This window comes from Oncorhynchus mykiss, chromosome 13 (genome assembly GCF_013265735.2).
Source record: "Oncorhynchus mykiss isolate Arlee chromosome 13, USDA_OmykA_1.1, whole genome shotgun sequence".
Classification (NCBI taxonomy): domain Eukaryota; kingdom Metazoa; phylum Chordata; class Actinopteri; order Salmoniformes; family Salmonidae; genus Oncorhynchus; species Oncorhynchus mykiss.
The window spans coordinates 49,150,956-49,175,209 of record NC_048577.1 but is presented as its reverse complement, the minus strand read 5'-3'; the positions used below and the strand labels follow the sequence as shown (position 1 = coordinate 49,175,209).

Genomic DNA, 24,254 nt, shown 5'->3' with positions numbered 1-24,254 from the left:
CAATGGGAATGTCTGTTTCTCTTCCCTCAAGCTGCCCAGTTGGAGCTGAGTTTGCATGGGATGGGAGTGAGATGTTCACTACTCATCATCCGATGACATCATTTAATATTTAATCAGCTGTAGTGTTTCAAATGCTTACGTTATGGATGGTGTAACACTGGCACTGGCCAACAGGAAACGATGAAGGCATCATCTCTCTCCAAACCACAGCATAGCAGCATAGCATACTTCATAGCATACTTCATAGAGTGATTTGCAATTCTGTTTTTCATCTCTATTAGGAGTGAAACCTCAAAGTGGCGGTATGGGAAAAATGTTACCCAGGGGTAAGTGCAATTATTAGTCTCTGTATGTCTGTCTGTCTCCCCTACCCCCACATCTCTCTCCTCTCTCTCTCTCTCTCTCTCTCCTCTCTCTCTCTCTCTCTCTCTCTCTCTCTCTCTCTCTTCTCTCTCTCTCTGTCTCTCTCTCTCCTCTCTCTCTCTCCTCTTTCTCTCCCTCTCTCTCTCTCTCTCTCTCTCTCTCTCTCTCTCTCCTCTCTCCTCTTTCTCTCTCTCTCTCTGGGTGCAGGGATGAGAGGTGTAAAAGCTGGAGGTCAGTGGAACTTCCACCAACAATCAGCCCCTCACAGATTCTGTCTTATCTCAGGACTGCACTCAATTGACCCGTCTTGAGCATGGTCTAAACTAATTTGCTCAACTAAATATAGCTTCAGATTAAGTTGTCTGGCATTTAGAATTAAAAACGGAAAGTGGTGCAATCGTCAATGAGAAATCGGACTTAGATTCTGTCTTGCAATGCTCATCCTCCTTATTAATGATTTAATATAGACTCATATGATACAACGTTTAGATTTTTTTCCCACCATAGAGAAACATGCTCCACTATGGTGCATCACTGATCACTGACGTCTCACATCTCCCTGTGGTGTCTTGTGGTCTTCCAGGGGCTGGTGCTCTTGGGATACAGGGAGGCTACGGAGCCAAGCCCGCCAAAACCGGAGGAGCTGGGGGTAATATTGATTGATTGCCATGTTTATATTTTTAGTGCTACCAATCATCATTCATAATTGAATTTATGTACCATCATGACCTGTCTTTCTAATGAATCACAGGTGGTCGTTATCCAGGGGGGGCTCAGCAGCTTGGAGGAGGTGAGTTTCTCAAAGATAGAGCTAAACCACGTACACTGAGTCTACTGTACCAAACATTAGGAACCCCCCCTCCCTAAGAACAGCCTCAATTCCCACGGACATGGACTCTACAAGGTTGTCAAAGTGTTCCACAGGGATGCTGGCTCATGTTGACTCCAATGTTTCCCACAGTTTTGTCAAGTTGGCTGGATGTCCTTTGGGTGGTGGACCATTCCTGATACACAATGGAAACTGTTGAGCGTGAAAAACCCAGCAGCGTTGCAGTTCTTGACACAAATCGGTGTGCCTGTTCAAATGTTCAAAGGCACTTCAATCTTTTGTCTTGCCCATTCACCCTCTGAAAGGCATGCATACACAATCCATGTCTCAAGGCTTAAAAATCATTATTTAACCTGAGGCCCCTTCATCTACACTGATTGAAGTCACTTTAACAAGTGACATCACATAAACTGACCAGGTGAATCCAAGTAAAGGCTGTGTCAGGTGTTCTTAATGTTTTGTATTCTCACTGTAAGTATTCTCTGTTTGATTCAGCTTGTGTTTATATACTCTTGTTCAATGTGTTATTTGTGTGTATCAATATGTGACATGTCTCCACTGTCTTTCCCAAAGGGGGATACAGAGGCCCAGGAGGGGCCGGGGGTAGGGGAGGATATGGTAACGGAGGCCAGGGAGGCTATGGTAATGTCTACTACTTAACTCAAACAGTCTCTGAACAAGGCTTGTTAAGATGAAATGTCTTAGTAACTTAGGTTTACATGAAATCCACAAAGGTTACAGTGGGGCAAAAAAGTATTTAGTCAGCCACCAATTGTGCAAGTTCTCCCACTTAAAAAGATGAGAGAGGCCTGTAATTTTCATCATAGGTACACTTCAACTATGACAGACAAAATGAGAAAAAAAATCCAGAAAATCACATTGTAGGATTTTTAATGAATTTATTGGCATTATGGTGGAAAATAAGTATTTGGTCAATAACAAAAGTTTATCTCAATACTTTGTTATATACCCTTTGTTGGCAATGACAGAGGTCAAACGTTTTCTGTAAGTCTTCACAAGGTTTTCACACACTGTTGCTGGTATTTTGGCCCATTCCTCCATGCAGATCTCCTCTAGAGCAGTGATGTTTTGGGGCTGTTGCTGGGCAACACGGACTTTCAACTCCCTCCAAAGATTTTCTATGGGGTTGAGATCTGGAGACTGGCTAGGCCACTCCAGGACCTTGAAATGCTTCTTACAAAGCTACTCCTTCGTTGCTCGGGTGGTGTGTTTGGGATCATTGTCATGCAGTCTTCCCAGCCTGGTGCAGGTCTACAATTTTGTTTCTGGTGTCCTTTGACAGCTCTTTGGTCTTGGCCATAGTGGAGTTTGGAGTGTGACTGTTTGAAGTTGTGGACAGGTGTCTTTTATACTGATAACAAGTTCAAACAGGTGCCATTAATACAGGTAACGAGTGGAGGACAGAGGAGCCTCTTAAAGAAGAAGTTACAGGTCTGTGAGAGCCAGAAATCTTACTTGTTTGTAGGTGACCAAATACTTATTTTCCACCATAATTTGCAAATAAATTCATTAAAAATCCTACAATGTGATTTTCTGGATTTATTTTCTCATTTTGTCTATCATATTTTAAGTGTACCTATGATGAAAATTACAGGCCTCTCTCATCTTTTTAAGTGAGAGAACTTGCACAATTGGTGGCTGACTAAATACTTTTTTGCCCCACTGTATATGCTAAAAATGTCTAACTCTTGCAGCAGTTTTCATTGTTGATTTAAATATTCATTCATTTATTTTAATAAATGTCTACATTATATGACTTCTTCCCATTTGTCTGATTGTAGGTGCTGGTCTGGGAGCAGGAAATGGCCAAGGAATGGGGATGGGAGCCGGACTGGGCTCACAGGGTGGGAAACCACGTGGAGGTGGAGGTGAGTGTGACATTCAGGACAAGAGATGTTTTATTCCAAAGTTTGTACTAACAATGCAGAGTAAACATCATCTGTCTGTTTGTCTGTGTTTGTCAGGATACGGTGGTAATGGCTATGGCACACAGCCAGGTACGTGTTTGTTCTGTTACCTGGTATTTGTTTGTATAGAACACATCATATTTAAGATCCTCAAGACCGTCTCCTCTGTCTCTGTCTGTTGGATCATAGTTAAGTTGAATTTGGGCCATTGTCTGTGAGTGCAGATTGGTTCTCATCTAATAAACCAGAATGTGATCTTGGAATAAAATAATAATAACTCCAGGGGTGGAGATTTAAGCTTTCTGTTTGTGGTTATGTGGTTAAATGACATGATGTAAAGAGTTATGTGTTGCATGTCCTTTGACCTTGCTACTTGTCTTGTTGCTAGGTTACGGGGCTGGAGCTGGAGCCAGAGGCTATCCACGACCAGGTAAGCAGCCAATCCCTGCTGGCCTGAACCATCTAAAGGCCAATACTATAGTCTAGTATTTTACAAGCCAGGGTTCATATCTTTTACAGCTCACACCTCAAGCACTTAATTCATTGAACAAACTGTCAATCCCAATCAATAAATCAGTGGGGATTTCCATATTACGCATCTTACAAATTGTCATCTGCACACTGTACACTGTACAGTGTACGTTAGCCAGCTGGGTCCTACATAGACACCAAGCATCTGTAAACTGGCTTTACAGATGTAGGATCTTAATTGGATTTTTTTTAGTTTTTAATTTATTTTCCACTTTGAAATTTCAGACTTAATTTGCCCTAACGAAAAATGTATTAACCCCTACATAAATATCCATTAAACTGACTGGTTTTGTTGGGGATTTTTTTATAATGTTACTTAGATTGACGCACAGGTGCGTCAATTTACTCTTAAAGATGAATTCTAATCCACATAATAATTCACATTTCTTGTCGCAGCAGGATTATTTTCCTGCTGTAGCAAATTGGCTGAAATTAAGATCCTACATCTGTACAAGCAAAGTGGTTGATTGCTGCAAAGCCTCTATACCTCATACACTGCATGTGGAGTTCGATCATTCCAATTGACAGTGCCCCTTTGCAAACATTAGGTGCTGGAGCTGGGTATCCCAATGGACAGGGATCTAAGGGACCAAAACCGGGTAAACTTTCCAATCCTGCTGTGTCCGTCTGTGTCCGCATTCATGTTTGTTTGTTTTTACCTGCGTTTTTCAGTTTCTGCCTTCATGTCTGCTCTTCGTGTTGCCGTTTTCAATCTCTTCTGTGTAATCAGTATTTATGCCTTTCGCTGATTCAGTCAGACATGGTGTAAATGCATGTTGTTTTCTCAGTGCATTAACAGGTGTCTATCTACTTACCATCGATGGTTGTCTTTATTTTACAGCTGCCAAATTCTTTCAAATGGGCAGCCATATATACACTGCTCAAAAAAATAAAGGGAACACTTAAACAACACAATGTAATTCCAAGTCAATCACACTTCTGTGAAATCAAACTGTCCACTTAGGAAGCAACACTGATTGACAATAAATTTCACATGCTGTTGTGCAAATGGAATAGACAACAGGAGGAAATTACAGGCAATTAGCAAGACACCCCCAATAAAGGAGTGGTTCTGCAGGTGGTGACCACAGACCACTTCTCAATTCCTATGCTTCCTGGCTGATGTTTTGGTCACTTTTGAATGCTGGCGGTGCTTTCACTCTAGTGGTAGCATGAGACGGAGTCTACAACCCACACAAGAGGCGCTACCAGGAGACAGGCCAGTACATCAGGAGACGTGGAGGAGGCCGTAGGAGGGCAACAACCCAGCAGCAGGACCGCTACCTCCGCCTTTCTGCAAGTAGGAGCAGGAGGAGCACTGCCAGAGCCCTGCAAAATGACCTTCAGCAGGCCACAATTGTGCATGTGTCTGCTCAAACGGTCAGAAACAGACTCCATGAGGGTGGTATGAGGGCCCGACGTCCACAGGTGGGGGTTGTGCTTACAGCCCAACACCGTGCAGGACGTTTGGCATTTGCCAGAGAACATCAAGATTGGCAAATTCGCCACTGGCGCCCTGTGCTCTTCACAGATGAAAGCAGGTTCACACTGAGCACATGTGACAGATGTGACAGAGTCTGGAGACGCCGTGGAGAACGTTCTGCTGCCTGCAACATCCTCCAGCATGACCGGTTTGGCGGTATGTCAGTCATGGTGTGGGGTGGCATTTCTTTGGGGGGCCGCACAGCCCTCCATGTGCTCGCCAGAGGTAGCCTAACTGCCATTAGGTACCGAGATGAGATCCTCAGACCCCTTGTGAGACCATATGCTGGTGCGGTTGGCCCTGGGTTCCTCCTAATGCAAGACAATACTAGACCTCATGTGGCTGGAGTGTGTCACCAGTTCCTGCAAGAGGACGGCATTGATGCTATGGACTGGCCCGTCCGTCCCCCAGACCTGAATCCAATTGAGCACATCTGGGACATCATGTCTCGCTCCATCCACCAACACCACGTTGCACCACAGACTGTCCAGGAGTTGGCGGATGCTTTAGTTCAGGTCTGGGAGGAGATCCCTCAGGAGACCATCCGCCACCTCATCAGGAGCATGCCCAGGCGTTGTAGGGAGGTCATACAGGCACGTGGAGGCCACACACACTACTGAGCCTCATTTTGACTTGTTTTAAGGACATTACATCAAAGTTGGATCAGCTCCAAATCCAGACCTCCATGGGTTGATACATTTGATTTCCATTGATCATTTTTGTGTGATTTTGTTGTCAGCACATTCAACTATGTAAAGAAAAAAGTATTTAATAAGAATATTTCATTCATTCAGATCTAGGATGTATTATTTTAGTGTTCCCTTTATTTTTTTGAGCAGTGTATATTGTTGTGGTGTGATTGGAATTGTGTTAGTAGTAAAGTATGTAAGTGGGTGTGTCTGTGTATGGTTATGTTCGTGGATCAGAGCATCGTATCTGCATGAGTCCGTCCTATAGTCGCCAGTGTTGAGTAATCACTATTGTGGTCTTCAGGATATGGTGCAGGAGCTGGAGTGCCCAATGGACAGGGTGCTAAACCCAATGGTTAACATCTGCTACCCTGTGTGTTTGTCTGTCTATGTGTGTCTTTGTCTCAGTTTCTATAAAGGTGCATGTTGCATGTAGACACATTATGCCACAATCATGATATTGATTGTGTAAGTTTACATACTGTCTACATATGGTGTAGGTATCATTTTCAGTCATAGTTTTGTTTGAATGCTATTGAGACACCATGCCAATATCTATTGCCATGTGTGGATCACAGCCCCTGTCAGCATGTTGTGGTTGTGGGTTTTGTTCCTAACTTTTTAATAGGGATTTGGGTTTTTCTAACCGCATGTGTTTGTCCTGGGTCTTCTTGACCAATCACTAGAAAGTGACTCCTAACGATGATCAAAGTATTCTATTTTCAATTTGATATTTGAAATCACATTGTCATATAGAATTCTAGCTTCATTTTGGTGTTCAGACGCCAGTCTTTTTATTGGTTGGTTTATGGGTTGATCTTTTTGAATAACCACTGTTGTGGTCTCCAGGGTATGCTGCAGGAGCTGGAGGAGTTCCCACTGGACAGGGTGCTAAACCATCCAAACAGGGTAAACCTCGCTTTCCTTGTTTTCATGTCATCTCTTTCTAATAATTAGTCTAGAACATAACGTTTCATACGTGCACCTGGTGGCCTTTCCTTCTTCTCTGATCTGGTTCTCTATACTTACTAAGTGCTTTCAAGGTTTCAGCGTCAGTGCTCGAGCCGCTGGTATATCCAATGGGCTTACGGTTTGACGTGGATGTTTTGTGAGTCTTGTGGATGTTTTTATTTTTTAAATTTTACCTTTATTTAACTAGGCAAGTCAGTTAAGAACTAATTCTTATTTTCAATGACGGCCTAGGAACTGTGGGTTAACTGCCTTGTTCAGGGGCAGAACGACAGATTTTTACCTTGTCAGCTCGGGGATTTGATCTTCAACCTCCCGGTTACTAGTCCAATACTCTAACCACTAGGACCCTGCCGCTAAGATTCTTGTGTAATTGTCCCTGTAAACGATCTCCGGCTTGTCCGTCAAGTCTGTGTTTTCTGCATTTTCGTTTCTCACTGTCCATCAGGTGGATTTGTCACCCACTGATGTTGACTGTTGTGTGTCTTCGTCTCTAAATGTCACATGGAGACTGGTCTTGGTGTGTGCCATTGAAGTTATAGTGTTTATTGGCAGTGCTTTGTTAGGTGTGTGACCTCCATGTGGGCGTGTGTTTATACCAGTGGATGCCCTCAGAGAGTATATTTTCACATTAGTCTATTTTGCGTCTGTTGTTTCCCTTGTGGCTTTTGTTGTCATCTGTTGTTGTTGATCTTAGTCTGTGTCTTAATACGGCTGATGATGTGTCCTTTAACCAAGGCCCATCGTTCTCGGACGATCGCCCCTCATCTTGTCAGTGTTGTGTGTCTTTTTTCTGCCAGGTGCCTCTGCGGGAGGTTTAAGAGTTGCTGGAAAGGGTAATAAGGGTGAAGGTCTAGTGGCACAGGATTTATCAGGAGCAAAAAGCCAAGGACCTGCTGCATTGCCAGATGTGAAGGGGCCTAAAAGCCCTTGTCCTGTTGTTCTTCAAGCACAGGGAGCCGAAAGCTATGGACCGGCAGCTCCAAATGGCAAAGGGGTCAAATGTTCTGGTCCTGTGGCATCCCATACACTGGGGGATAAAAGCCTAGGACCTCCGATAAACATTAGGAAAGAGGCCAAAAGTCTTGGTCCTGCTGCTCCAGAAGCACAGGGAGCCAAATGCTATGGACCTGCTGCAGTGGCAGATGGGAAGGGGGGTCAAGGTCCAGTAGCTCAACAGCCACAGGGTTCCGAAGGTGTTGGTTCTGTGGTCCCAAAGTCACAGGCGGCTAAAAGTCTAGAACCTCAGGTGCCTGTTGGGAAAGAGGGCAAAAGTCTTGGTCCTGTAGCACAGGGAGCCAAAAACTATAGACCTACAATACCAGATGGACAGGGAGCCAAAAACTATAGACCTACGATACCAGATGGACAGGGAGCCAAAAACTATAGACCTACAATACCAGATGGACAGGGAGCCAAACACTATAGACCTACGATACCAGATCGACAGGGAGCCAAAAACTACAGACCTACAATACCAGATGGACAGGGAGCCAAAAACTATAGACCTACAATACCAGATGGACAGGGAGCCAAACACTATAGACCTACGATACCAGATGGACAGGGAGCCAAAAACTATAGACCTACAATACCAGATGTACAGGGAGCCAAAAACTATAGACCTACAATACCAGATGGACAGGGAGCCAAAAACTATAGACCTACAATACCAGATGGACAGGGAATCAAACACTATAGACCTACGATACCAGATGGGCAGGGAGCCAAAAACTATAGACCTACAATACCAGATGGACAGGGAATCAAACACTATAGACCTACAATACCAAATGGACAGGGAGCAAAACACTATAGACCTACGATACCAGATGGACAGGGAATCAAACACTATAGACCTACAATACCAAATGGACAGGGAGCAAAACACTATAGACCTACGATACCAGATGGACAGGGAGACTAAAACTATAGACCTACGATACCAGATGGACAGGGAGCCAAACACTATAGACCTACAATACCAGATGGACAGGGAGCCAAAAACTATAGACCTACAATACCAGATGGACAGGGAGCCAAAAACTATAGACCTACAATACCAGATGGACAGGGAGCCAAAAACTATAGACCTACAATACCAGATGGGCAGGGAGCCAAAAACTATAGACCTACAATACCAGATGGACAGGGAATCAAACACTATAGACCTACAATACCAGATGGACAGGGAGCCAAACACTATAGACCTACGATACCAGATGGACAGGGAGACTAAAACTATAGACCTACGATACCAGATGGACAGGGAGCCAAAAACTATAGACCTACGATACCAGATGGACAGGGAGACTAAAACTATAGACCTACGATACCAGATGTACAGGGAGCCAAACACTATAGACCTACAATACCAGATGGACAGGGAGCCAAACACTATAGACCTACGATACCAGATGGACAGGGAGACTAAAACTATAGACCTACGATACCAGATGTACAGGGAGCCAAACACTATAGACCTACGATACCAGATGGACAGGGAGCCAAAAACTATAGACCTACGATACCAGATGGACAGGGAGACTAAAACTATAGACCTACGATACCAGATGTACAGGGAGCCAAACACTATAGACCTACGATACCAGATGGACAGGGAGCCAAAAACTATAGACCTACAATACCAGATGGACAGGGAGCCAAACACTATAGACCTACGATACCAGATGGACAGGGAGCCAAACACTATAGACCTACGATACCAGATGGACAGGGAGACTAAAACTATAGACCTACGATACCAGATGTACAGGGAGCCAAAAACTATAGACCTACGATACCAGATGGACAGGGAGCCAAACACTATAGACCTACAATACCAGCTGGACAGGGAGCCAAACACTATAGACCTACGATACCAGATGGACAGGGAGACTAAAACTATAGACCTACGATACCAGATGGACAGGGAGCCAAAAACTATAGACCTACGATACCAGATGGACAGGGAGACTAAAACTATAGACCTACGATACCAGATGTACAGGGAGCCAAACACTATAGACCTACAATACCAGATGGACAGAGAGCCAAACACCATAGACCTACGATACCAGATGGACAGGGAGACTAAAACTATAGACCTACGATACCAGATGTACAGGGAGCCAAACACTATAGACCTACGATACCAGATGGACAGGGAGCCAAAAACTATAGACCTACGATACCAGATGGACAGGGAGACTAAAACTATAGACCTACGATACCAGATGTACAGGGAGCCAAACACTATAGACCTACGATACCAGATGGACAGGGAGCCAAAAACTATAGACCTACAATACCAGATGGACAGGGAGCCAAACACTATAGACCTACGATACCAGATGGACAGGGAGCCAAACACTATAGACCTACGATACCAGATGGACAGGGAGACTAAAACTATAGACCTACGATACCAGATGTACAGGGAGCCAAAAACTATAGACCTACGATACCAGATGGACAGGGAGCCAAACACTATAGACCTACAATACCAGCTGGACAGGGAGCCAAACACTATAGACCTACGATACCAGATGGACAGGGAGCCAAACACTATAGACCTACAATACCAGATGGACAGGGAGCCAAACACTATAGACCTACGATACCAGATGGACTTGGAGCCAAACACTATAGACCTACAATACCAGATGGACAGGGAATCAAACACTATAGACCTACGATACCAGATGGACAGGGAGACTAAAACTATAGACCTACGATACCAGATGTACAGGGAGCCAAACACTATAGACCTACAATACCAGCTGGACTGGGGCTCGTTAGAGACTCCTCTTCACCTGCTATTTTTTTCAGTCATCCCATTGTTAGTTGTCAACTGGGATGCATATCATCTTCCTGTTGTTTGTCTATGATTTCCTTCCAAAAGTGTTTGTGAATGTTGCTCTTCATCTAATGATTTAATATGTCCAAATTGGAAAAGCATTTCATTCAGTTGTGACAAAAAATTTGAAGTGACCTTCAGTTAACATTTACTTGACTTCTTAGCTGAACATGTTGATGTGTGTAGTGAAAGTATGTGAGTGTGTGGTAAAATGTGTATAGATTTAGCAGGTGCAAACTTGTGGAATAGACACCGGCTGGAATGCACTTTTAACCAATCAGCATTCAGGATTAGACCCAGCCGTTGTATGAAATGTACTGTACCTCTACTGGTTGTTGAGGGACTGGTGATGGTGGAGCAGAGCAACCTATTGAACAGGGTGCTAAAGGCAACCGTGTGTTTGCCTGTCATCCCGTCTGTAGCTCAGTGTGTGATCTTGTCTGTGTCTGTGCCCTGGTGCCTGTTCTATGTATCAGTGTTGCGCCACAGAGGACGGCTTGGTTCATTCAAAACTCTGACTTACATGCTAATCCGAATTCATCCCCTGACTCTGACAGTCTAAATATAGAGTCTCTGCTACATCCTCAGTTTAGCTTTCGTTTAGAGTGAGTGTCACAGTTTAATAGTGAACACTGCTTGTTGCGTGCTGGGGTGTTCAATATGCTGTGTCATATTGGGTTCCTGAAGTATATGTATGGTTCATATTAGTTGCAGTACAAGTGTCGCTAAGACTGCATGTCCATGACTAACGTACCGATTCAACAACTTGTCAATATGTTAGCTTTTACTGTATGTCACGTGTTTGGTCTGTTTGTATATATTTTTGTACCTAATGAGTCATTGTTGTGGTCTTCAGGATATGGTGCAGGAGCTGGAGTGCCCAATGGACAGGGTGCTAAGCCCAATGGTAAACATCTGCTACTCTATCTCTGTGTGTCTGTCTCTGTCAAAAGTTTAAACTCTAACAGCAGGAAGATATATTACAATCAGATTGCTGCTGAATACCCTGTTTTAGGTTGTGTTGAATAACCAGTATTATGGTCTCTATGAAGTGGTCCATGATGTGGAGTGCCCAATGGTCAAGGTGCTAAACCTAAACCCCATGTTAAACCTCTGCTACTCTGTTTGTTGTTTCCCTGTCTGTTGTTTTGCTGTCTGTTGTTTCTCTGTCTGTTGTTACTCTGTTTGTTGTTTCTCTATCTGCTGCTTCTCTGTCTGTTGTTACTGTCTGTTTCTCTATCTGCTGCTTCTCTGTCTGTTGTTATTCTGTCTGTTTTTACTGTCTGTTGTTGCCCGGTCTGTTGTTGCTCTGTCTGTTGTTTCTCTGTCTGTTGCTTCTCTGTCTGTTGCTTCTCTGTCTGTTGTTGCTCTTTCTGTTGTTGCTCTGTCTGTTGTGTCTCTGTCTGTTGCGGCTCTGTCTGTTGCTTCTCTGTCTGTTGTTGCTCTGTCTGTTGCTTCTCTGTCTGTTGCTTCTCTGTTTGTTGTTGCTCTGTCTGTTGTTTCTCTGTCTGTTGCTTCTCTGTCTGTTGCTTCTCTGTCTGTTGCTTCTCTGTCTGTTGTTGCTCTGTCTGTTGCGGCTCTGTCTGTTGCGGCTCTGTCTGTTGCGGCTCTGTCTGTTGCTTCTCTTTCTGTTGCTTCTCTGTCTGTTGCTTCTCTGTCTGTTGCTTCTCTGTCTGTTGTTGCTCTGTCTGTTGCGGCTCTGTCTGTTGCGGCTCTGTCTGTTGCGGCTCTGTCTGTTGCTTCTCTTTCTGTTGCTTCTCTTTCTGTTGCTTCTCTGTCTGTTGTTGCTCTGTCTGTTGTTGCTCTGTCTGTTGTTACTCCGTCTGTCTGCTACGTACAGTATTGCAGGATGCTGGTATTTCTAGATGATATTGCCCTTCTGACAGATATCACTGTCTAGTGTGTGGATATCAGCTGGTGACCTGCTATGATCTGTTAGGGATTTTTAAGTACACTGTTGCTGTACATTTTGACTGGATGCCTAACTTCCCTATTGAAATAATTTTATTGTTGCTTTTGTGGTATTTGATACAGTTTTACGCAGTGTTCAGACATGCATTCTTTAAACGGTATGTGGTGGTTACTAACCAGTGTTGTGGTTTTCAGGATATAGTCCAGTTGCTGGTGTTCCTAATGGTGCTAAACCCAGTGGTGTTATACCCAGTGGTGATAAACATAGTATTGCTCTACCCATTGGTGCTATACCCAGTGGTGATATACCCAGTGGTGCTATACCCAGTGGTGCTAAACCCAGTGGTGCTAAACCCAGTGGTGCTATACCCAGTGGTGCTATACCCATTGGTGCTATACCCAGTGGTGCTATACCCAGTGGTGCTATACCCAGTGGTGCTAAACCCAGTGGTGCTATACCCAGTGGCGCTATACCCTGTGATGCTAAACCCATTGGTGCTATACCCAGTGGTGCTATACCCAGTGGTGCTATACCCAGTGGTGCTAAACCCAGTGGTGCTATACCCAGTGGTGCTATACCCAGTGGTGCTAAACCCAGTGGTGCTATACCCAGTGGCGCTATACCCTGTGATGCTAAACCCATTGGTGCTATACCCAGTGGTGCTATACCCATTGGTGCTATACCCAGTGGTGATATACCCAGTGGTGCTATACCCAGTGGTGCTAAACCCAGTGGCGCTATACCCAGTGGTGCTATACCCATTGGTGCTATACCCAGTGGTGCTATACCCAGTGGTGCTAAACACAGTGGTGCTATACCCAGTGGCGATAAACCCAGTGGTGCTAAATCCAGTGGTAAACCTCTGATACCATTACTAAATGTCAGAGTCTCTATCTCTATTTCTCTATTGCTGTATCTTTCATTACTTGTGAGAGAACTCAATGGTCATTGATAATATCTACAGAGATAACCATTGTTGAGTAACCAGTGTTGAGTAACCGTTGTTGTGGTCTCCAGGATATGGTCCAGGAGCTGGAGTTCCCAAAGGTCAGGGAGCCAAAGGCAATGGTAAACCTCTGATACCTTGTATGTGTCTACGTCCGTCTTCACTGTTTGTCTTTCTATCTCAAAGTTCAGGTTGAGCTTTCTGGTGCATGTTGTGTGGTAATTCCAAAGTTTGTAGCATATTATGCATGCATGTCTGTGTTGTATGGTACTCTATCTTTAGAACAAAATTGGGGTTATGTTCCTGAACACAAGCAGCTAGTGTTCAAATCAAAATTGTATTTGTCACGTGCTTCGTAAACTAGAGGTGTAGACTAAGAATGAAATGCTTACTTACGGACCCTTCCCAACAATGCAGAGAGAGAAAAATAGAAAAATAATAAAACAAGGATTAATTAAAAACACTACGAGTAACGATAACTTGGCTATATACACAGGGTACCAGTACAGAGTTGATGTGCAGGTGTCCGGGGTGACTAGGCGACAGAACAGATAATAAACGGTAATGGAAGCATATGTGATGAGTCAAAAGACTTGGTGCAAAAAGGGTGAATACAGCTACCCAGATACAGCAACCCAGATACAGCTACCCAGATACAGCTACCCAGATACAGCTACCCAGATACAGCAACCCAGATACAGCTACCCAGATACAGCTACCCAGATACAGCTACCCACATACAGCTACCCAGATACAGCTACCCAGATACAGCTACCCAGATACAGCTACCCAGATACAGCAACCCAGATACAGCTACCCAGATACAGCTACCCAGATACAGCTACCCAGATACAGCAACCCAGATACAGCTACCCACATACAGCTACCCACATACAGCTACCCAGATACAGCTACCCAGATACAGCTACCCAGATACAGCTACCCAGATACAGCTACCCAGATACAGCTACCCAGATACAGCTACCCAGATACAGCTACCCAGATACAGCAACCCAGATACAGCTACCCAGATACAGCTACCCAGATACAGCTACCCAGATACAGCAACCCAGATACAGCTACCCACATACAGCTACCCACATACAGCTACCCAGATACAGCTACCCAGATACAGCTACCCAGATACAGCTACCCACATACAGCTACCCAGATACAGCTACCCAGATACAGCTACCCAGATACAGCAACCCAGATACAGCTACCCAGATACAGCAACCCAGATACAGCTACCCAGATACAGCTACCCAGATACAGCTACCCAGATACAGCTACCCACATACAGCTACCCAGATACAGCTACCCAGATACAGCTACCCAGATACAGCAACCCAGATACAGCTACCCAGATACAGCAACCCAGATACAGCTACCCACATACAGCTACCCACATACAGCTACCCAGATACAGCTACCCAGATACAGCTACCCAGATACAGCTACCCAGATACAGCTACCCAGATACAGCAACCCAGATACAGCTACCCAGATACAGTTACCCAGATACAGCTACCCAGATACAGCAACCCATATACAGCTACCCAGATACAGCTACCCAGATACAGCTACCCAGATACAGCTACCCAGATACAGCAACCCAGATACAGCTACCCAGATACAGCTACCCAGATACAGCTACCCAGATACAGCAACCCAGATACAGCTACCCAGATACAGCTACCCAGATACAGCTACCCAGATACAGCTACCCAGATACAGCAACCCAGATACAGTTACCCACATACAGCTACCCAGATACAGCAACCCAGATACAGCAACCCAGATACAGCTACCCAGATACAGCTACCCAGATACAGCAACCCAGATACAGCTACCCAGATACAGCTACCCACATACAGCTACCCAGATACAGCTACCCAGATACAGCTACCCAGATACAGCTACCCAGATACAGCAACCCAGATACAGTTACCCAGATACAGCGACCCACATACAGCTACCCACATACAGCTACCCAGATACAGCTACCCAGATACAGCTACCAACTACCAGCTACCCAGATACAGCTACCCACATACAGCTACCCAGATACAGCTACCCAGATACAGCTACCCAGATACAGCTACCCAGATACAGCTACCCAGATACAGCTACCCAGATACAGCAACCCAGATACAGCTACCCAGATACAGCTACCCAGATACAGCTACCCAGATACAGCAACCCATATACAGCTACCCAGATACAGCTACCCAGATACAGCTACCCAGATACAGCTACCCAGATACAGCTACCCAGATACAGCAACCCAGATACAGCTACCCAGATACAGCTACCCAGATACAGCTACCCAGATACAGCAACCCAGATACAGCTACCCAGATACAGCGACCCACATACAGCTACCCAGATACAGCAACCCAGATACAGCTACCCACATACAGCTACCCAGATACAGCAACCCAGATACAGCAACCCAGATACAGCTACCCAGATACAGCTACCCAGATACAGCTACCCAGATACAGCAACACAGATACAGCAACCCAGATACAGCAACCCAGATACAGCTACCCAGATACAGCTACCCACATACAGCTACCCAGATACAGCTACCCAGATACAGCGACCCACATACAGCTACCCAGATACAGCTACCCAGATACAGCGACCCACATACAGCTACCCAGATACAGCTACCCAGATACAGCAACCCAGATACAGCTACCCACATACAGCTACCCAGATACAGCAACCCAGATACAGCTACCCAGATACAGCTACCCAAATACAGCAACACAGATACAGCTACCCAGATACAGCTACCCACATACAGCTACCCAGATACAGCTACCCAGATACAGCTACCCAGATACAGCTACCCAGATACAGCAACCCAGATACAGCTACCCAGATACAGCGACCCACATACAGCTACCCACATACAGCTACCCAGATACAGTTACCCAGATACAGCTACCCAGATACAGCTACCAACTACCAGCTACCCAGATACAGCTACCCAGATACAGCTACCCAGATACAGCTACCCATATACAGATACCCAGATACAGCTACCCAGATACAGCTACCCACATACAGCTACCCACATACAGCTACCCAGATACAGCTACCCAGATACAGCTACCCAGATACAGCGACCCACATACAGCTACCCACATACAGCTACCCAGATACAGCTACCCAGATACAGCTACCCAGATACAGCTACCCAGATACAGCGACCCACATACAGCTACCCAGATACAGCTACCCAGATACAGCAACCCAGATACAGCTACCCACATACAGCTACCCAGATACAGCAACCCAGATACAGCTACCCAGATACAGCTACCCAGATACAGCTACCCAGATACAGCTACCCAGATACAGCAACCCAGATACAGCTACCCAGATACAGCGACCCACATACAGCTACCCAGATACAGCTACCCAGATACAGCAACCCAGATACAGCTACCCACATACAGCTACCCAGATACAGCAACCCAGATACAGCAACCCAGATACAGCTACCCAGATACAGCTACCCAGATACAGCTACCCAGATACAGCAACACAGATACAGCAACCCAGATACAGCAACCCAGATACAGCTACCCAGATACAGCTACCCACATACAGCTACCCAGATACAGCTACCCAGATACAGCGACCCACATACAGCTACCCAGATACAGCTACCCAGATACAGCGACCCACATACAGCTACCCAGATACAGCTACCCAGATACAGCAACCCAGATACAGCTACCCACATACAGCTACCCAGATACAGCAACCCAGATACAGCTACCCAGATACAGCTACCCAAATACAGCAACACAGATACAGCTACCCAGATACAGCTACCCACATACAGCTACCCAGATACAGCTACCCAGATACAGCTACCCAGATACAGCTACCCAGATACAGCAACCCAGATACAGCTACCCAGATACAGCGACCCACATACAGCTACCCACATACAGCTACCCAGATACAGTTACCCAGATACAGCTACCCAGATACAGCTACCAACTACCAGCTACCCAGATACAGCTACCCAGATACAGCTACCCAGATACAGCTACCCATATACAGATACCCAGATACAGCTACCCAGATACAGCTACCCACATACAGCTACCCATATACAGCTACCCAGATACAGCTACCCAGATACAGCTACCCAGATACAGCTACCCACATACAGCTACCCAGATACAGCTACCCAGATACAGCTACCCAGATACAGCTACCCAGATACAGCTACCCAGATACAGCTACCCAGATACAGCTACCCAAATACAGCAACACAGATACAGCTACCCAGATACAGCTACCCACATACAGCTACCCAGATACAGCTACCCAGATACAGCTACCCAGATACAGCTACCCAGATACAGCAACCCAGATACAGCTACCCAGATACAGCGACCCACATACAGCTACCCACATACAGCTACCCAGATACAGTTACCCAGATACAGCTACCCAGATACAGCTACCAACTACCAGCTACCCAGATACAGCTACCCAGATACAGCTACCCAGATACAGCTACCCATATACAGATACCCAGATACAGCTACCCAGATACAGCTACCCACATACAGCTACCCATATACAGCTACCCAGATACAGCTACCCAGATACAGCTACCCAGATACAGCTACCCACATACAGCTACCCAGATACAGCTACCCAGATACAGCTACCCAGATACAGCTACCCAGATACAGCTACCCACATACAGCTACCCACATACAGCTACCCAGATACAGCTACCCAGATACAGCAACCCAGATACAGCTACCCAGATACAGCTACCCAGATACAGCTACCCAGATACAGCTACCCAGATACAGCTACCCAGATACAGCTACCCACATACAGCTACCCAGATACAGCTACCCAGATACATCTACCCAGACTCACTATTTAACTAACTATTTATCAGTCTTAGGGCTTAGGGATAGAAACTGTTCAGGTTCCTGTTGGTTCCAGACTTGGTGCATCGGTACCAATTGCCATGCAGTAGCAGAGAGAACAGTCTATGACTAGGGTGGCTGGAGTCTTTGACCATTTTTATGGCCTTCCTCTGACATCGCCTGGTATAGAGGTCCTGGATGGCAGGGAGCTCAGCCCCAGTGATGTACTGGGCCATACTCACTACCCTCTGTAGCGCCTTAAGGTTGGTGTTTGCTAGATATTTGTGCATGGCTATAACCTATGCGATGAAATACTAGGATCAAGGGCAGAATGTGCTGTGCAGGTGGTATTGATCAATTGTCTATAAGCAGTGTTGAGTAACAGTTGTTGTGGTCTCCAGGATATAGTCCAGGAGCTGGAGTTCCTACTGTATCTGGTGCTAAAAATGTTAAACTTTTGCTACCCTGTAGTTGTTTCTGTTTCTATGTTTATTTCCCTGTGTCAGAGGTGATCTGCACACTCTCACTGTATTGCATGTTTGGTGATACCGATATGAGTAGGTCTTTGTCAGTTTATGTGTCAAGACCATTTGAATAGATTTGAGAATGTAGCGCTAAGTAACAGTTGTTGTGGTCTTCAGGATATGTTCCAGGAGCTGGAGTTCCCAGTGATCAGGGAGCCAAAGGCAATGGTAAACCTCTGATACCCTGTCAGTATGTCTCTGTCAGTCTTTGTGCAACTTGTCTGTCTGTGTCAAGGGCAGCATGCATTGTGTTTGCAAATGCTTTTGATTTATGTTTTTCTGTTGTAACAACTGTTGTTGGTTCCAGGATATGGTCCAGGAGCTGGAGCCACCAACAGTGCTAAAAGCAATGGTAAACCTCTTTCTGAGTGTTACAGGTCTATCTCCATCTCTGTTTCTTTGTTGCTCTCTTATGATAAGATACATCACTTCTGTTTATAATAAGTACAGAGCCAAGATGTATTGAGTGACAAGTGTTCAATAATAGTTGTTGTGGTCTTCAGGATATGGTCCAGGAGCTGGAGTTCCCAGTGATCAGGGAGCCAAAGGCAATGGTAAACCTCTGATACCCTGTCTGTTTGTCTCTGCCTTTGTGATGCATTGCTGCATGTCTGTAACCTCAACTGTTTGTTAGAATTAGCATATTGAGGCCATTGACAGATAGAGTGTGCCCAAGCCAGTGTGATAACACTAAATGTTGATGCTGGTTTGGTCTGTTGTAGAACAGGGTTGAGTAAGAGGAGTTGTCGTTGCTTCCAGGATATGGTCCAGGAGCTGCAGCACTAAGTGGTGCTAATCCCAGTGGTGCTAATCCCAGTGGTGCTATACCCAGTGGTGCTATACCCAGTGGTGCTATACCCAGTGGTGCTATACCCAGTGGTGCTAAACCCAGTGGTGCTATACCCAGTGGTGATAAACCCAGTGGTGCTAAACCCGGTGGTGCTAAACCCAGTGGTGTTATACCCAGTGGTGCTAAACCCAGTGGTGCTAATCACAGTGGTGCTAAACCCAGTGGTGCTAATCACAGTGGTGCTAAACCCAGTGGTGCTAATCACAGTGGTGCTATACCCAGTGGTGCTAAACCCAGTGGTGCTAAACCCAGTGGTGCTAAACCCAGTGGTGCTAAACCCAGTGGTGCTATACCCAGTGGTGCTAAACCCGGTGGTGCTAAACCCAGTGGTGCTAAACCCAGTGGTGTTATACCCAGTGGTGCTAAACCCAGTGGTGCTAAACCCAGTGGTGCTAAACCCAGTGGTGCTATACCCAGTGGTGCTATACCCTGTGGTGCTAAACCCAGTGGTGCTAATCACAGTGGTGCTATACCCAGTGGTGCTATACCCAGTGGTGCTATACCCAGTGATGCTAAACCCAGTGGTGCTATACCCAGTGGTGCTATACCCAGTGATGCTAAACCCAGTGGTGCTATACCCAGTGGTGCTATATCCAGTGATGCTAAACCCAGTGGTGCTAATCACAGTGGTGCTATACCCAGTGGTGCTATACCCAGTGGTGCTATACCCAGTGGTGCTATACCCAGTGGTAAACCTCTGTTACCATCACTAAATGTCAGAGTCCGTATCTCTATTGCTGTATCTTTCATGACTTCAGACAAAAGCCAATGGTCATTGACGAGATCTACAGAGCTAACTTGTATTGAATAACAGTTGTTGTGGTCTTCAGGATATGGTCCAGGAGCTGGCATTCCCAATGGTCAGGGTGCTAAACCCAATGGTAAACTATGGCTACCTTGTCTGTGTCTACAGCCCTATTCAATGTGTGTCTTTCTATCTCAAAATTGAGGTTGAGCTGAATGGTGCATGCTGTGTGGTAATGCCAACGTTTGTGGCATATTATGCTTGCATGGTCTGGTCATTTTTAGAACAGTGTTGAATAAAAGCTGTTGGTTTTAGGATATGGCCCAGGAGTTCCAAATGATCAGGGAGCCAAAGCCAATGGTAAACCTCTGATAACATGTCTGTGTCACACTCTGTCTCTGTATCAAAGTGGAGCTTCTTTGACTGTATGTTGCATGATAAGTACTACAAAAGTTGGTGCGATGTGACTCCTGAACGTTGAGAAGAATTAATATATTTGTGCATGGCCAGAGGGGAAAGGTCCCAGGGCAGCATGTTTTGTGCTCATGCAAGTGATTATTCACAATAAGTCAGTGTTGACAGTGTTGCGTAACAGTTGTTGTGGTCTCCAGGATATGGCCCAGGAGTTGGAGCACCCAACGGTGGTAAAGGAAATGGTAAACCTCTTTCTGAGTCTTCATCAGTCTCTATTTCTCTGTCACTTTAGAGGTAAACTGGCACCTTTCTCTTAGTCCACCAATCACTGGGTGACGCTCTTTTTCCTGGTCCTTCGAGCCAGACATTTAAGTACTCTGAACCATTCCATCAGGCCAAATAAACATGTTATTACAGTGAAATGCTATAGCATCTCTTATTATAAATAAGGTACTGAATCTCAGATGATAAGATCTACAGAGAACTTATGTTGAGTAACATGTATTGAGTAACAGTTGTTGTGGTCTTCAGGATATGGTGCAGGATCAGGAGTTCCCAATGGTCAGGGTGCTAAACCCAATGGTAAACATCTGCTACCCTGTCTGTGTCTACGTCTGTCTTCAATGTTTGTCGTCCATGTCAAAGTTGAGGTCGAGCAGGATGCTGCATGCTGTGTGATAATGTTACAGTTTGTAACATATTTTTGCATGCCTGTTGCCAGTTCATTGAGCATTTTGTAGAATTTGACCGATCCATGGATGCTGGCCTGGTCAATTGTAGAACAGTGTTGAGTAAGAGTTGTTGTGGTTCCAGGATATGGTCCAGGAGCTGGAGCACCTTACGGCGCTAAAAGCAACGGTAAACCTCTGATACCCTGCCTGTCTGTGTTGCATGCTGTATGATACTCTATCTTTAGAAGAGTATTGGTGATAAGCGCCTGAACACATCCAGCTAGTGTTTGCTAGATATTTGTGCACGGCTATAAGCTATGTGATGAAATACTAGGATCAAGGGTAAAATGTCTTGTACAAGTGGTTTTGATCAATTGTCTATAAGCAGTGTTGAGTAACCGTTGTTGTGGTCTCCAGGATATGGTCCAGGAGCTGGAGTTCCCAATGGTGGTAAAATCAATGGTAAACCTCTTTCAGAGTGTTACAGTCTCTCAATCTCTATTCATCTGACACTCTCCTATGTTTAGCTACAGAACCTCTGATGATCAGATCTACACAGCTAACTTGTGTTGAGTAACTAGTGTTCAATAATAGTTGTTGTGGTCTTCAGGATATGGTGCAGGAGCTGGTGTTCCCAGTGATCAGGGAGCCAAAGGCAATGGTAAACCTCTGATACCCTGTCTGTGTGTCTCTGTCTGTCTTTGTGCATCTTATCTGTCTATGTCAGACAACATGTGTTGTGTTTATGCAAGTGGTTTTGATTTTCTATAAGCAGTGTTGAATAACAGTTTTTGTGGTCTTCAGGACATGGTCCAGGAGCTGAAGTTCCCAATGGTGGGGCTAAAAGCAATGGTAATGCCAGTTTAAATCTCGGAGTTTAAATAACTAGATGGCACACATTATCATAACCTACAAAATAAAGTGGGACCCCTGTAAGGACAATAACACAGTAGGAGGAGACAGGGTGATATGTTTCTTATTTTAAACCACTCTCTGTGTGGTGGTGTTTTTCATGGTCCTTCGAGCCGGACATGTAATATATAATAATACAGTATATGCCATTTAGCAGACACTGTTAAGCAAAGAGACTTCTAGTCACGCATGCATACATTTTATAAATGGGTGGCCCCAGTGGGAATCAAACTCACAACTCTTAGTGTTGCAAGCGCTATAACAGAGGGACATTATATATTATAAGCTACAGAGCTAACTTGTTTAGTGGTCTTCACGATATGGTCCAGGAGCTGGAGTTCCCAGTGATCAGGGACCCAAAGGCAATGGTAAAACTCTGTGTCTGTCCTTTTTTTCTATTTTCCTTTGTGGCTGTAATATTGTGTAGGTAGCACTGTTGAGTAACATTTGTTGTGGTCTCTAGGATATGGTCAAGGAGTGGGAGATCCCAATGGACAGGGTGCTAAAGCAACCAAAACTGCTAACCCCATACAATCTAGCTGTCTGTGTGTTATATCCACCTGCATGTGCCATTAACTGCCGTTTGTAGCGATCAGTTTGTATCAATGGCTCAAGTGCCTTAGGAAAGTATTCAGACCCCTTTACTTTTTCCTCATTTTGTTACATTACAGCCTTATTCTAAAATGGATTAAATAAATAAAAAATCCTCATCAATCTACCCACAATACCCAATAATGACAAACCGAAAACAGGTTTTTAGACACATATCTGGAGAAGGGTACCAAAAAATGTCTGCAGCATTGAAGGTCCCCAAGAACACAGTGGCTGCCATCATTCTTAAATGGAAGAAGTTTGGAACAACCTTGACACTTCCTTGAGCTGCCCGCTCTACCAAACTGAGCAATCAGGGGAGAAGGGCCTTGGTCAGGGAGGTGACCAGGAACCTGATGCTCACTCTGGCAGAGCTCCAGAGTTCCCCTGTGGAGATGGGAGAACCTTCCAGAAGGACAACCATCTCTGCAGCACTCCACCAATCAGGCTTTTATAATAGAGTGGCCAGACCGAAGCCACGCCTCAGTAAAAGGCACATGACAGCCCACTTGAGCTTGCCAATAGGCACCTAAAGGACACCCAGACCATGAGAAACAAGATTCTCTGGTCTGATGAAACCAAGATTGAACTCTTTGGCCTGAATGCCAAGCTTCACGTCTGGAGGAAACCTGGTAACATCCCTGTGACGCATGGTGGTGGCAGCATCATGCTGTAGGGATGTTTTTCAGCAGCAGTGACTGGGAGGCTAGTCAGGATCGAGGCAAGATGAATGGAGTAAAGTCAGAGAGATCCTTGATGAAAACCTGCTCCAGAGTGCTAAGGACCTCAGACTGGGGCAAATGTTCACCTTCCAACAGGATAACGGCCCTCCAACAGGGTAATGGCCCTAAGCACACAACCAAGACAACACAGGAGTGGCTTTGGGACAAGTCTCTGAATGTCCTTGAGCCAGAGCCTGGATGTGAATACGATCGAACATCTCAGGAGAGACCTGAAAATAGTTGTGCAGCGATGCTCCCCATCCGACCTGACAGAGCTGGAGAAGATCTGCAGGGAAGAATGGGAGAAACTCCCCAAATACAGGTGTGCCAAGCTTATAGCATCATACCCAAGAAGACGCAATGCTGTAATCGCTGCCAAAGCTGCTTTAACAAA

At 45.3% G+C, this 24,254-nt stretch overlaps 1 protein-coding gene across 1 annotated transcript in view; it reads left to right on the top strand.

The window, feature by feature from the left end:
• LOC110485206 overlaps positions 1 to 24,254 on the top strand; it is a 41,231-nt gene that overhangs the window by 5,114 nt on the left and 11,863 nt on the right. Inside the window, exons 3-24 of the mRNA XM_036939762.1 lie at positions 947 to 1,012; positions 1,115 to 1,153; positions 1,766 to 1,834; positions 2,995 to 3,081; positions 3,178 to 3,210; positions 3,509 to 3,550; positions 4,200 to 4,250; positions 6,128 to 6,178; positions 6,673 to 6,732; positions 11,508 to 11,558; positions 13,581 to 13,631; positions 19,073 to 19,123; positions 19,263 to 19,307; positions 19,459 to 19,509; positions 20,636 to 20,686; positions 20,866 to 20,910; positions 21,162 to 21,206; positions 21,496 to 21,546; positions 21,778 to 21,822; positions 22,053 to 22,097; positions 22,246 to 22,296; positions 22,440 to 22,487. Coding sequence (XP_036795657.1) covers positions 947 to 1,012; positions 1,115 to 1,153; positions 1,766 to 1,834; positions 2,995 to 3,081; positions 3,178 to 3,210; positions 3,509 to 3,550; positions 4,200 to 4,250; positions 6,128 to 6,178; positions 6,673 to 6,732; positions 11,508 to 11,558; positions 13,581 to 13,631; positions 19,073 to 19,123; positions 19,263 to 19,307; positions 19,459 to 19,509; positions 20,636 to 20,686; positions 20,866 to 20,910; positions 21,162 to 21,206; positions 21,496 to 21,546; positions 21,778 to 21,822; positions 22,053 to 22,097; positions 22,246 to 22,296; positions 22,440 to 22,487 — 1,128 coding nt within the window. The remainder of the gene's footprint in view (positions 1 to 946; positions 1,013 to 1,114; positions 1,154 to 1,765; positions 1,835 to 2,994; positions 3,082 to 3,177; positions 3,211 to 3,508; positions 3,551 to 4,199; positions 4,251 to 6,127; positions 6,179 to 6,672; positions 6,733 to 11,507; positions 11,559 to 13,580; positions 13,632 to 19,072; positions 19,124 to 19,262; positions 19,308 to 19,458; positions 19,510 to 20,635; positions 20,687 to 20,865; positions 20,911 to 21,161; positions 21,207 to 21,495; positions 21,547 to 21,777; positions 21,823 to 22,052; positions 22,098 to 22,245; positions 22,297 to 22,439; positions 22,488 to 24,254) is intronic.